General features: G+C 36.5%; 1 protein-coding gene across 2 annotated transcripts; it reads left to right on the top strand.

Annotated features, from left to right (window-relative positions):
* Positions 1-2646: 2646 nt before the first annotated feature.
* On the top strand, positions 2647-14026 carry si:ch73-40i7.2 (FYN-binding protein 1). Of its 2 annotated transcripts, none has more exons than XM_068734920.1 (16): positions 2647-2745; positions 6075-6693; positions 7361-7472; positions 7803-7858; positions 8042-8079; positions 8354-8385; positions 8946-9072; positions 9367-9529; positions 10398-10548; positions 10742-10758; positions 11323-11383; positions 11671-11713; positions 12021-12183; positions 13012-13045; positions 13373-13410; positions 13532-14026. In XM_068734920.1, exons 1-16 carry the CDS (start codon positions 2743-2745, stop codon positions 13567-13569), a joined length of 1695 nt encoding a protein of 564 aa, XP_068591021.1. In that variant the 5' UTR covers positions 2647-2742; the 3' UTR covers positions 13570-14026. The 2 variants fall into 2 exon arrangements, with proteins under 2 accessions (XP_068591021.1, XP_068591020.1); XM_068734919.1 differs by having other exon boundaries at positions 7358-7472.
* Positions 14027-15625: the final 1599 nt, after the last annotated feature.

Raw genomic sequence — 15625 nt, 5'->3', positions numbered from 1 at the left:
CTGAAATTATTATCTTAATCTGCTCCTTGCTATAGTAGTGGAACAAGTTTAAAATCCCCATGTATGGAGAAACAACAATTCTTTAGATTTACATTTTTATTGAAACTTGTCTCCAGAATGAATGTGTGAGTGGTCGGCAGTGTGATGTTCATATGTTATGTTAGGCACTGTTATGGACGCCTTCAACATTAGAGGCCCAGGTTCACATCCTGTCTCTTTGTGGTCGTCCTTTATTATTACTTATGACAGTGACCTTTCCATTACTTGAACCACGTTAGTAGGTATATTCGTTCAAATAGCACCCCTCAAGAGCAGAACGTCATAAATTACAAAAGAAAAAAAAAAGCCAACCGATACAAAAAATAAATTCAGACACAATCAATGTGGTTTTACTTACCTAAATGAACCACACAAATCAAAAACTTTGCCATAAAGAAATCATAGAATATAAACTGAGTTTACGGTTACAACTAATGTTTTTTTTTATTATCTGTACATTGTTTTATAATTAAGGTGTTATCAGTGTGTAACAGTTAAGACGATATATCAGAAATGGAATATAATAAGTATGTTTTCTTTGTTGTATAATCATTATTATATTATATACCATTATACCATCATGTTTCTACACGGGGTTTTGTGCTGCAACTAATAGTTTCTGCCAGTGACGTGCGGTGAGGTTCGTGGCTGGTGAGGCACTGACACTAAGTCAGATTTACAAATATATGAACCCAATAGAGTAGATCACCATTCAATTGGCTGCTTGCACATTGACTTCTGGTTGTTTTTCATATCAGCATTATTTACACACACACACACACACACATATAGGTAAAGCACATATTTGATTCCACCGGGAGCGTTTCAAAAGCGGAGCGCTCGCGGGCACCACCCGCAAAAATCGTGAAATTCCGCGATAATCTGCCTAACAACCACGGATGTATAAAGAGAACAACAAACACATAAAATGTTACTTTACCTGTCCGACGTTGAATTGCTGTTGATTTGTTCACATTTCCCTGTTTTTTGAGACATTTTTAAGCTTGGATATAGAATCTTACATGTTTGTGGTCAAAGCAAAATATAAGAAGAAGAAGAAAAGTGTAGAAGAAGAGCAACGACAGAACAAGCATAAACGCGACCCGTGGGCTCTCGCACGCCCTCTTCTTTGAGGCAGAGTAGTGTTTGCCTCTCTGTGCTTTTTCACTGCAGTTTCTGTCAGATCAGCAACACTAAATATGTTCTACACAGACGTGAAATATATTACCTATTCTATGTAAAGAAAGGACATATAATAAAAGTGTCTACAAATATTACAGTGGTGACAAACAATGAGAAATCAAAAGGCACGCGCTCAACCCAGTTAGTGAGGGATTGCGCAATCTGAGGTGAGGCACAGCTCGTCGCTGAAATAAATATTAATATTTATTTTATTTTAGCATTATTTGTTTTTTACTTTTCATGACGACAGGTGAGGCTCTGCCTCACCTGCCTCCCCTGACCGCACGTCCCTGGTTTCTGCACATAAATAGTTTAAAAAGGCCAAAACAATATTAAGTTTCTTAATTTATCTTCTTCTTGTCTCTCAGAGTCTCCACAGCCAATGCTCTCGGCCTCTCAGATCCTCTCCATGTTCCCTACACAGCCAGCAGGGGGCTCTCCGTACTCCTCTCCCCCATATTCTCCCACATATTCTCCCACCACCATGCCCTGGGGCCAGCAGGGGTTTCTGGGGAATCAGTGGGCAGCTCCAGCTGCAGCACCCTGGCCCACAATTCACAGCGGTATGGCAGCATGGGCACCAGCAGGGGCACCAGCAGGCATCTCAGCGCCCCCTGCAGGGGGCCAGATGATGATAGGAGGAGGCACATCTGCTTCACCCACAGCTGGACCCCTGCTGTCAGTATCTCCCACCTTGGACTATAATCCCCTCTTGTGATGAACTGGTTAGAATGGGAAAAAGTGTTATAGAATTGAAAATTGCTGCTCATTGAGAACCATACAAATTTAATTTGTGTTGTTATTCAAGAAAACAGTAAGATTAAAATAATGAAACATGTCAGTCACAGTTACAGTATGAAGTTTACTGTCTGTTTAAACTGGAAAATACCAAAAAGCTCATGATTTCATAAAAATAATTGATAATTGGTAATTGTAATCAATACTAATCAGGTTTCATTTTACCAGCTCATATATGTTCTGTTTAGTTTATCTGGTACTCTAAATTAATTTTCATTTCTTGTTTTGGTTTCTACTTGCTTTTTCTTTATTCAATTACAATTTGCTGTCTTATTAAAGATATGTCTTCAGGTTTGCTTATAATGCAGAATAAAATACAGGATGTACAAGGAAGTACTGTTTTACCTCTTTCTCTAAACCTTTTTCTTTTTTGAGATAGAAGAGGGAAATGTCTGAACACACATTGGCAGAAAGACAAATAAAAACAGACAATATTACTTCATTGTGCCGTCACATATTACTGTACATTTCTATACTCGGAATGAAAAACCTGACCTTTTAAGAAGAAATGAAACAAATTGGCTGACAGCATGTTAATGTTTCTCTACTGTTGATGTTGTGGCGCTGTCACTCACCCTGTTGCCAATGCTGAAATACAGAGCATTTCCTCATTTGCAGTGAGTTTAGTGACACAGGTCTGTACAGTAGCATCAGCCTGGATACTGAATCACTGCTGGACATGGGACACTTTTTCCAGCATTAAACCATCACTAAAGACAAAATATGGTAAGAAATTGTTATTTACTGTGTTGTTCAGAAAGTTATGTCGTTGTTTTTATTATATTTGTCAATGGAGTGATTCCTAACTCCTCCACTGCACCTTTCACATCGTTTCTGGTCATTTCCTCCTAAACTTCAAGGTGTCCATGAATAACCTGACTGCTGTAGAAAGACCAGTTTCACTGGGGTTCAACCTCAGTTTCCTTGTGTCATATAACTAAATACAAATTGAATCACCTTTAAAACTTTTAAACGGGTTTAAAATTCTGCAAATTCATGATCTGGTCGATGGGCTTCAGTTGTTCTCGACAGTATTTACATCATTTTCACATTGCAAAGGGAAGTTGGATTTTGAAAAAAAGAAATGTTCATGCTGCTGCTGATGAAAGAAAGCTTTATTACACACAGCTATCAGTGGTTAATGATTCACAGTGTGCTCAGTGCTGCCTTTCTTCTCTATCTTTTCATCTTATTCTTAAACTACACCAGTTAATTGCATTTTAAGACTTTTATATAAAATACATAAAAGGTTGATATTGTCTTTAAATTGTAAAGGACCCTATGCTTCCTCCAGGTTTTTCTCCAAATCAAGGTTTTAAGATCATCACAACTCCACTGAAACCAGACTATTTATCGTAAATTCGGCAGTTCTTAAACATGCCAACAATAAAATAAAGGAATCCTTTTTGGAACAGAGACTGTGTGGAACCTAATATGTGAGGAAAAACTAGTATTACCTGAATATATTTAATCAAACTTTATCTATGTAGCACCTTTCGTACAGGTTAGTGCAATTCAAAATGCTTTATGACTGACAAGCTGATAATATAACAAATGTTAACATGTAGTCTTAACAGAGATCAACAGAAGACGTCAAAAGAGTTCATCGATATTTCAGTAAATATACAAAACTACAATATGAGTTATTAAGTCACATCTCATTTGACCTGACTTTGTCTATAATTTGTCACTTGGTTGATAATAAAATGTTTTTTCTCAACGTTATCACGTTTTTCTCTGCAGCACACCTGCACAGCTACAATCTGTGGCGACACCGTTTCAAAAACATCTGCGATAATGTGTCAGTGCCAACTCACACACGTATACGTGCGCACAAACACACACACACACACACACACAAATACACACTGCACTTCTGCAGACGCTCGCTGACTGAAAGTAAACCCGTCTGCGTGTTGTGTGTGTGTGTGTTTTGTGGTGTAGAGAGAAAAGTTTTTGTCTGTTTCCTTTGTTCCTCGTATCAAGAGAGACGACTGCCAGCAGAGCTTGCAGCTTATTTGTGCAGGAGTGACAGAGCAGGATGCTGAGGTACAGAGGTGTGTGGTTGTGAGCACTTCCTGCTCCTCTTTGCACTCTCTGTTTGGTTTTGTTACAGCTTTAGGTGTTCACGCAATAGATGGTGTAATTCCTTCACTGTCATCCTGTTTTTATTTTGTCAACATAAAAGAGAATGAGACGTATCAATTCATAACAAACTTTCTTCTCATTTCCATAACTTTTCTCTCTTTGTTGATCATATTCTTGAATTAGACAACCGTTGCTCTATTTAAACAAATTTCTGACTCCACCTATAGAAGTTAAACTCAACCAATGATATTATGTCTGCCTGCTGACGACTGATGCTCTGTTTTAAACTGCTCCAAGCACTTTATTCAAGTTCCCTTTTTTTAGGGGATATTTTGTGTTGGTGGGAATGACAACATTCAAACCCTAAATAACATCACAGAGATGCCTAAAAATGAATACTTCCACTCTAACAAGATGACTGAGACTTGTGTCAGATTTTCTGTCTGTTTGAAATTTTATCTACGCTAAACATGTTTTCAAAAGTGAATAAATACACACTTATTGGCCCCTTTATTAGGTACATCTTCAATAATTGTTGACACGGTCAGAGAGCTGTTAACAGCTTGAAGACAAGAAAAACCTCTCAATATTATAAAGCCCGGTTCAACCCCACCGCAAACTACAACCTCAATAATAAGCACAAAGTTACATTCATATTTCTCTGAAGGTGTCAATCATAACAGAGCATTATTATCTTTGTGAAGGTAGAATTCATGGCTAAAGTTGTCACAGAGTGTAAAAACTCCTCTCACAAATACAGACAGCAGAGTTCCACAGTGCTGTGCAGTTCAGTGTGAGGAACCATGCAAGAAATTACATCTGATAAGAATAAATAAGAGTCTGACATCAGTTTCTGATCACGAGCAGAAAGCAGAGGGTTCATGATGCAAAGACAAAGTTAATTACACTAAGATAGTTTGTAAGTATGTTAGTAACGTTTACTTCTATATTGCCTTTCAAAACCAGTTACCAGGTGCACGGAAAATACTGTATCATATAATATAAAAATAATTTCGGGGAGTGGTCTAAACAAAAATAAAAACAAAACACAAAATAAAAACATAAAATCATTTCAGTAATAACTAGATATCCAAACTCCCTTCTATAAAGATGCTCACATGCAAGTCATGTGACCGATTTTATGAGCTTTCATTTTTGCATGATATTGTCATTGTGACACTAAATGACCAAAATACAAAGGATGCAACAAAGAGAACCTTTTAGTTCTCTTAGGCTTAACTACCCTTTAAAAATCTGTCTCAGAGAAGCATTGTGTGACCGGCCTTTGTTTAGGGATGCAGAGATCTGATATGCTGTGTTGGCCTCGACACCGAACCTTATTAAAAGAATAAGGTCAGCGTCACTCTTTAAGTGTCACTATGAAATGTGTTTCAGTTAAATGTATTCAGTCAGCTGCAGTTTTTAGTACAGCAATCATTGACATCATGTCACAAATTAATTTGTCCAACTGCACTGAGGTAAACTGTAAATTTGGTCAGAGAGAGTTGTAGTATCAGATCGGTACGCGGTGTTGGCTCACCCTTTACTACTATTGCTTCAAGTAAAGTCTTGATAAAAGAAAACATTCAGCCATCTGTTTAACATAAACATTCTTTTTATATATGATAAGAGATTCTTAATAATGATCACAATCTCGAACAGTATTTATTGTTACTTCTTGCAGCCGTTAATATCTTTCTGTTCAGACTACGCTGATTAAAGTTTTGTCTGCTACAAAGAGGTGGAGACTTCTCAGCTTCGTGAAGATCAAAACAACCAGGAAACTGTGTTGTTGCGTGGTGCCTTTGCACTTTGTAAAGAGAGCGTTTGATGGGCAATGTGTCTGTGGGTGTATTTGTGAGCGTCGGGGGGAGGGGGGGCATGCCTTGCTGCATGCTGTGCTGCTAACTTCCTGCTTTAGAAACAGACCAACTGCAGTTGAGTTTGTGCTCCTGTGTTGTTGTCAGGAGGAGAGCATTGATGTGAAGGCTCTGAGGGCCAGGTTCAACAACAAGGCCAGCACCTCGGACACCAGCAGCCGAGACAGCGGCTCCCCAAAATCACCACGACCTGGGTTTGGGAGACTGATACTGCCCCCGACAGAGAACAATCTGGCTCATCACAGACCGACTCCGATGTTTCCTCCTCCTCCGACGGCTAGTCCCGGCCTGGTCAGGTTTCCGAGAGCAGAACCGATGGCAGCCTCCATCCCCTCCAGACCTGCTTCTTTCCCTCGACCGCCTCCCAATCCTGGAATCAGAGCATCCATCCAGCTAGCAGACCCCGGCAAGGTCAAGCTGAAGGGGGAGATGCTACAGAACATGATGCTGAGGCACCAGAGGCCTCCAGGCACCAAATCAGCCCAGGCTCCAGCTCAGTCCCCTGCACTAGCTCCCACCTCCACACCTCTACCGCTCCGACAGCAGCCCCGACAGAGGAGTGCCGGGGACGTGACTCCGCTGAGGAGGCCACTACCCCCTGAAGGACCCCTGCCCTTGAAGCCCAAACGGCCTCCCAATGTCAACCTGGAGCCCTTTCTGAGGCTTAACCGAGGACCTGCCCTTCCTGCTCCAAGAAAGAGTGACGGTGAGTCTCTCGGGTTTGTTCACTCACAGATTTGTAATTATGGACTCATAAATGAAAGACAATCTGACATTTCTGGTGTGTGAATGTCTACACTTATATCTTTTCTATATCTTTGAACACAAATATTGAAAAGCATAGTTATTGATTTTATTATACATATGATACTGCTTCTGTAGTTTTATTCTGAATTCATCACTGCCAACATGACTTTGAGGGGATACCTTTAATAAACACTGAATAATATTATTTTGCATCACCTGCAGTTTGGTCCTAAGATGTCAAACCACTGTACCAAGCTAAACATGCATTATCGAAATTACACTATATAATTGTATTAACAGAAAAGTCAAAACGCCTTGTTCTGTGACATAGGAACTTGAGTTGACTTTGCTGGCACATCTAGATAACATTTTTGCAGCAATCGAAAAAAAAAAATACCATTGAAGTTTTCTGCTTTTCTTATTGTTTTATTGAATTAAAAAAACAGTAAATCTATATATAGATATACAGATTTTTGATGGAAATTTAAGAGCATTAAATTGAATGTGAATCTAGATTTTAGCCTTTTTTTCACCGTCCATTCAAATGTGACTGTTGATTGATGGTTGTCTGTCTTATTTAGCCGTGTATTTCTTTGCACATTGGGTTTGTTTGTTTCTCCAAGCAGGTTCCCCGGGCTCAGCAGGCAGGAAGATGTCCTTACCTGCAGTCATCAGTCCTCCAAAACCGCCACAACGATGCAACAAACCCAGAGGGCTGCCGCATCAAATTGCTTCCATGTGAGTATTTAACTAGTTCACAAGATGCTGTGTTTTAATTTAATGTCATTTTCCCCCATATTTAAGTACATAATCAGACATAATAAAATCTCTGAGAATGGCACAATAAAATCCTATTCTTATTTTCATCACAGCCAAATATAAAAAAATGTAATGCACTTTAGGGAGAATTAGTCGTCTCAGGGACTCAAATTTAGAGTTTGAACATTTTTATAAAATGAGGAATATCTGAGCTCATTTAGAAACTTTTGCAGCGTGCAGATGTCAAGTGGTTTAAGATAAATGTCACATAACCAATTGCTTAATAATGAACAGGTTTGTTGATTGCAGGGACATTGATGATAACCAGGACTTCTATGATGACATTGCAAGCTTTGAGAAGAACGGTAACAATTGCAGATTGTTTATTGGTGCATGGCTCATTTTTTTGTTGAAGCTTTTGTTCCTCCTTTTAAGAAATTAAGTAAAGAGTTTTGACTTATTAGAACATGTATTGATATTAAGAGAATGAGTCACTGTTTCAAATGGAAGACAACCCTTCCATGTCTTTGTATTGTGTGACTTTACAGAATCCTGGAGCGACAACAGTTCACAATGTATAGACGGGGTAAGCACAGAAAGCTGAAACTGAACTTTTAACTTACTGTAAAGTGAGAATCCCTCCCATTTTAAGAATCTAATTTTCCCTAAAACAAGAGAATACAATTAAAATTAAGTTTAAATTCCAGTTTAAACTTGTCTGTATTGCTGGAATATTCCTATATATTGATGAAACAAATGACAATTAAGCTTCATTTATTGTCAGTGTTGCAGACACTGATGTTCTTACACTTTGTGTCTTTGTTCTTTAAAGGTGCAAATAAAGCCTTTTTCTGTTGCAGGACGATGATGATGTGTATGAGTTTATTGATGAGTAAGTATAAACTTTCTGCTTTCACCACCATTGTGTCTGTATTTGTTACGCGCTCCACTCTACTAAAAGTAGATGGTGGCTGCAGCTGCTGACATGAAGCAGGAAAGTGTTTCTTTTGACTGCTTCTGTTATTTTTGCACCTACCGAAGCAGCTACTATTGCAACAACCACTACTGCAAGCACCATTACCTAAAAGGCTTTCGCAATTAGGGGCTTTTGCATTTGACACTTCAAATTATCCTAAATAACATAAATCTCTCCTTTAGATATGAAGTCACAAAGAAACAGCATTTAATCTAGTGTAGGGTATTTGGGAAGCAACATTTGAAGTGCCATATGGTATTTTTTCATGGTTATAAGTTGTTTCTGTGATTCAACATATTTTCTCTTAAAGGAAACTATTTTGCTTTTTTGGCCATGTCAGTCTGATGTTAGTATATAACTTTAAGCACAGCCATGTACAGTCTCTGTAGATTCTCGTAGAGGCTCGTTATTAATGTAGTAAGAGTATGCTGTGATGTGAAGAACTGTCATTACTCATTTGAATTGTTCTATTATAGGGATCAGGTGGATCGGTTAAATGCTGAGAAGCAAAACAAAAAAGAAACAAAAAGTCAACAGGCGCAGGAGAAAATAAATCAGATGGAACGTCAGAAAAAAGAAAAAGAATTGAGGAAGAACTTTCAGGTACTTACAACATTTGTCTTGCATGAAACACTCCAACTTCAGTAGATCAAACAGAATTTTTTTAATTTGTTGACGTGGATACAATTTTAATTAAATGCACCACCTGTGGGTCAAGCCAAAGATTATTTTTTTTTTAGATTTACATAACATACATAATGTAACTTAATATTGCTGGAAACAATTTAATGTAGCGTTAACATATCAAGCATTGAGGTTATTCAAATATACATACAAATCTCATTTGTTTCTGTTGACTGTCATCCTCTTACAGCTTTTTTTTATGTCCATCTGTAGTTGCAAGGGGAGGTGGAGGTTCTTCATACAGCCAGAGTACGGCATGACTGGCATGGAGGAGGAAAACTGGACCTCAGTGTACAACAAGGAGAGAGCGTGGAGATCCTCCGAGTTAAGAATAACCCAGGAGGCAAATGGTTGGCTCGCTCTCTGAATGGAAACTGTGAGTTTCACTTGAAAATTCTATCAAGCATGTATAGAAAACTTTCTAGTCTGAACCACTCATTAGTGCCATAAAATTGTTTGTCTATAACAATTTGGAATATCAGTATTTATTTAAATTTGTGTATGTGCTCTTGTATTTATGAGGAAGAATTTGAGTTTAGATCTGTAGTTTGAAGACATTTTGTCTAGGTATTTTGCCTCTGTGGTCCTGCGTGTCTTTATTATGTGTATATAGATTTTAACATATATCATGTTATGCAGATGATACACAACCATCTGTAAAACCAAAAAACCCTGGTGGCCTTGTCTCTTACAACCTCTCAGTCTCTTTCATATTGCATACTTGCTCTAGTGTTTGATTAACCTTTCTAGTAATTGATATTTAATATGCAAGCAATGATAGAGGGCAAGATGTCCAAATATCAGAAAATAATGGGCATGTTAAAAACATTAAAAGGTGTCATAAACCAAAGCATAGTAACATTCCCTCTCCTGAGAAAGCGAGACTGTGAAAAGTATTTCAACGTTTTAAGTTTTTTGTTAGTTTGAAGTCCCTGCAAAAGTTTATGTTAGTTGTTTCACAAGTAAGCCAACTAGCAATGTAGCATGTAAGTAGTGACGCTGAGGTTACTTCAAGTTTAATATATCTTCCACACTGATTGATGTTGATTTGCTGTTCAAGAAAAAATAACTGTTCTGCCATACCTTAACTATTTTGCCTACAGTGATGCATGGTTCTTGTAGATCAAGATCCAACATGAAAATTATGTTGATCTCTTTGCATGAGAAGGTTCTGTGTTGACTCACACACTGAATTGTTGTAATAAAGCCAAATTACATACTTCTGGTGTTGTGTTACCTTGCAGATGGATATATCAGTAACACATGTGTGGATGTTGACTATGAAGCAGTGAAGCGCAAATTGCTCCAGTCCAGAAAAATAGACACATCACAGTTGCCTCCACCACCTCCAGACCCCCCACTGATGTTACATGGGAAGTCCCATATCAGCGACAGGTACAGTAGATCATGTTAATCCTATTATATTTTGAGAAAAATGTTTTAATATTCTATAGCCAACTTTTCCCAAAGGTTCAAAGTCATGTTTTTCCTAGCAGTGCGTAATCCACCTAATTGTTTTGTGACAATGTTTTCTCAGTTTCACCCACGTCTGTTCCAACTAACATGTAATGTTTCCTCTAATCTACAGCATGCTTCAAGATGATGGTAAGTGACAACACACCACACATAAACATTATTGGCTGATGAAGATTAGTGCCAGGTAAATTCTAGTTTTATTTAACTTAATCATTGCTCAACAAAAACAATGTGTATAAAGACCAGCTTGTTTGTTTTGATTCATTGTTTTCTTTTAATAAAACATTAGATATTTAATAGAGATTCACTATAGGAATTCATTAGTATATGCCACTAGCCATTGGTATAAAATCTTTAAAAGTTTGTTCTTATTCAAATACTGTTCACAATTAACAGCTTCAACTGCAGTTGAAGTAGTTTTACACAATAACCCTCCATACAGTTTGCTAAAGCTCAATAGAATATTTGACAATTTTAAGAATGAGAGAAATGAGAGAAACATTTCCATGAAATAAGATGCATAGCTTACTAACTTTATTTTACTCTTTTCACTCAGTGTCAATAACTTATATTTAACTTTGTTGTTATTGTTGTTATATAACAAATAATGTTAATTAAGATAAGTATTTATTTACAAGAAGAATAAAACCATTTTAGTTTTTAGTTTTAATGTACTTTTTGTTTTGTCCTCAGATGACTATGATGACGTTCAACCAATAACTGAGGATTTCCCCCCACCACCGCCTGACATCAGGTATCTGTTCACATCTGGTCCACTAAAAGGCAACAGGAAATGAGAGCCTGAGATATTGACAGCTCAGTGCAGGTCCAGTATCTGTGTAATGTAAAGCTTTATTTATGTGGATCTGAAAAGTGATGAGACTACATGAGTTAATGTTCAATACAGAAAGAAACCAAGAATAATCTACCTCTTATTAAATGTAATAATCTGCGGGAGGCAATTCATGAGGAAATGTGTTGTTGGTAAATGTATTTATATGCTTCTTGATTAACTGTTAAATCATCATAATCTTTTTTCAGCATAGATCCCAAAGTGGAGAAGGAGTTAAGGAAAAGATTTAAGGTAAAAGGTTTTCACACTTTTATACTAGAAAATTGGTTTTATTGGTAGATAAAACAAAGTGTCATCAGCATAGCAATAAAAGAAAATAGCTATCTTGTTTGTTATTTGTTCCTGAATAATTTGTCCATAAGATAAGTATAGAAAGAAAAGAACTGGGCCTGGAGTGGTTCCTTGAGGGACTCTACATACAACCGATAATGATGAGAAGCACACTTTTCACATGATGCATAACATTAATATGTTACATAAAATCCATTAAGACAAAAAAATAAGACAAAAAAAATGAATCTCTGGAACTGTTTCACAGTATGAAGGGCCTCTCAGGGTGCTGCACACCATGATGGTGGATCCCAATTGTGTCATAAAGAAGCCAGGAGGGAAGGATCTGCACGTGACACAAGGAGAAGTTGTGGACATCATCCAGCTCACCAACAGCAAGAAAGCTCTGTGTTGTAACCGGTTTGGAAAATGTATGTAAACACTTCACATCATGATCTTTTTGTCGTGGTTAGAACGTGTTCTGCTGAGTTCTGGATTAATTGTAATCTATGAATTGTTTTGTTTGGGAGACCCATAAACAGAGAGTTGAAGTAATCTAATCTGTTCATATCATTTAGAAAAAGGGTCAGAGTTTATCTTTATTGTCATAGCTATCTGATAGGACTCCAGCCATGCTAGCAGCTCTGTGAGGCTGTACTAAGGCACAGCTGTGGTTTGAGCAAAACCGTAAAACGTGTATGCTAACATGCTAACAATGACACGACTAACATGCTGTTAAGAATATAATGCTTACCATGTTCACCATCTTAGTTACTGCGCTAACAATTAGTGATTAGCATAAACACAAAGTACCACTGAGGCTGGTGGGAATGTCATTAGTATTTGGAAATATTGAACACATTCAATTTTGTCAGGAGATCAAGTTTATTACAATTAAGCCCATGAATGTGTGTAACTCAAACCTAACCATAACCAAAAGCTCACAGAAATTCATCCAATAGTTGTTGAGATGTTTTAATTAATAGAAGAAAAAAAATGTCAACCTCATGGTGGCACAAGATGAAAAGTCATGGCATCACCAAAGTCAACAGAGCACATTGTCTGGGGACAATGGATTTCTCTACAGAGTTTTGTGCCAGTCCATTTGGTAGATATTGAGATATTTCACTGCATATGGGAACACTTTGACCTGCTGGTGGTACTAGAGGAAACGTCACGGGATCACCAATTCAGTAACAGCTGTATTTTAATTCAATGCGACTGTTTTACACATAATCTGTTGTTCTTACCTCTTACAGATGGTTATGTGTCCAGATCGCTTCTTCTTACAATGTAAGGGAATCTTCATCAGTTTAATATGTGGCCCTGCCACCATTAGCATTACTTTAACCTAATATCTATATGAGTACATTATGTCCTTTAACCTGAGGACCTATTTCTACTTTCTTTGAGTGCTTAGAGATGTTTGTTGTTGTAGTTTACATACACATCTTTCTTTTTCATCTACAATTAATATGAATGCATTTTGTTATCATCCACGATTGCAGTAAACAAAAGTTGTAAACTCAATTTTGACGTCATGTTAACAAGTTTTCGGTCTAGAAACGTCAATAGAAATATTTTTTCCTCAGACGGTTTAACATCAGTCTTCCTTTGCAGGGAAGGAGACATTTACGACGATGTTGACTATCCAGGCGGTGAGTTCATGTTCTGTTATAAATGCCATGCAAACAATGTTACTGTAATTTTCCAATGTAATCTGAAATATTCACTTTTGAAAACCAATGTTTATTCAACTTTTTTCTTTTCTTATTTCAGACGTCTACGACAATGACTCTCTACACACTGATTATTGATACATGCCAAACTAATCACACACAGTAAGACAGGGAGAGCTACAGACACACAAAGAATCAAGCTATATAAACATTTAAAACCGAAACTGAAAGCTATAAAAACTATATAATTATCCATCTGGTTACACATGTTTGCTTGACTCCACCAGTACCATATATTCAAACAAGATTCAAAGACAGCCGGCTTCCTATTGCAACTGTGGTGAAACAGAAACAAGCTGACTGGCACACAAACAAACTAGCTAAAAATAAAACTATATAAAACTGGGGGACAAAAACAGAAAATAGAGTGAAGAGAGAGACTCACACACATAAGCCCTTTGCTGAGAATAACAAACTTGTCACCGTTGCATTGTTTGTCAAACTGCTTGTATAGAAAATGAATACACTATAACTGCAGCTTTGTGTATTGCTCGACCTCTGAGATAATTTTAAATAAATTTTACTGGGAATCGTGTTCCTTTTTTATTTGAGTCTTTTCTGTCTTTTTGGAAAGTGTAATGTTAAACCTATTCGTAGATGATGGAGCCGAATGGAAATGAGGCAGAACAGCAATATGTGGGCGACAAATATATTCGGAATATCTCAGAGACAGATTGAAATAATTTCATCAATATAATATGATTTTATTATTTTAAATGTAATAGAAAACTGACAACAGCTATACAGCAAGATAAACACAATTGCAGTTAAAGTTGATGTTTTGGTTCGAGCTTCATACACAGCTGTGAGTGCTTATCGATCCTGCCTTTTTTCTTTAACCATGACCTAAATCTTTTGCAAACTTTAGCTAAGCAGTTTTAGTTAACCAAACCAATGAGCTGGCAGAATATAAGAGTAATGTTTAGTTTATTTTTGAAACCACTGATAAACAGCTTTTTTTTACCTTTTAACCTTTTGTTGTTTAAAAGTAAAGGAACTTGTAAGCTGATAGAAAAAGTGAATACATATATAAAATAGCAGATTCTTTAAAAACAAGTCCAATCGACCCAACACAAGTGGAATGCTTTGTCATCAACTCAACTGTACGGAAAAAAAATACAACAAACCAGGCAAACATTTAGATTTATTTTATTTTATTTATTATTTATTATATTTTTTATATTTTCATTTCAAATGTTTTGTAATATTATATTACAGCATTTTTAAATGTTATTATATTATATTTAATATAGATTTTATTTTATTATATTGTGTAAAATACAGATTGTATTATATTATAATATATAAAATATAGATTTTATTACATTATATTACAATATATTACATTATATTACATTATATTACATTGTATTACACTATATTACAATATATCACATTACATTACACGATTCTTACTTAAACCCATGGAAAGTTTGAATTTTTTTCCAGGCTAAGAGTTTCTTTTTTTTTCATTTTTACAGCTGTTCTTTGCATGTTTACATTCATTTTGAATTGACTGACCTTTTCATACAGGTTTTCCTGAAAAATAAAGTTATTTTCAGGCCATCTCCACACAATAAGTCAGTAATGCAATTATGGTTAAAATCATGATGATTTTATGATTCAGTGTCCTCACCAGAAATACACCAGCGTTGGTTGCATACTCTTAAGTTCATCAGACATTCAAAACAAAGCTGCCTTGCTGCACATATCTACTGACTAACCATGACTCCAACAAAAGGTTTTATAATAAATCAATAAAGCCAAATTTCCTCCTAAACGTTTTTTATTTCAGTAAATTTCTCAACTATTCTTATCTTTGAAGATCGTCAGTGTTGAAACAGATCTGTATGCTGTTTTGATATGAAACAGTTGCTGTTTATTACATTAAATGTAGTTTTTATTAAGAGTTTAAGAGAACTCCAAGTTTACCTGAATGAGAGGAGAAAAGACAATATTACACATCTTGTTGAGTTTATCCTAAATGCAATTTGCAGTAAAATTTGCATCAACATTTGAAACAAATGGGTTTCAACACTTACTTGTACCACCTTGAAACAGTGATTTTTATGTTGCTTCACCTGAATTTCATTGTTCACTGTTCATTGTCACTTCTGCTCCTGAACGATTCCAT

Source organism: Cebidichthys violaceus, unplaced genomic scaffold (genome assembly GCF_023349555.1).
Source record: "Cebidichthys violaceus isolate CVI_PGR_0920_01 unplaced genomic scaffold, fCebVio1.0.p SCAF_68, whole genome shotgun sequence".
Taxonomy (NCBI): Eukaryota; Metazoa; Chordata; class Actinopteri; order Perciformes; family Stichaeidae; genus Cebidichthys; species Cebidichthys violaceus.
Note: the sequence above shows the minus strand (reverse complement) of the source record. Positions and strands in the feature narration are given on the sequence as shown.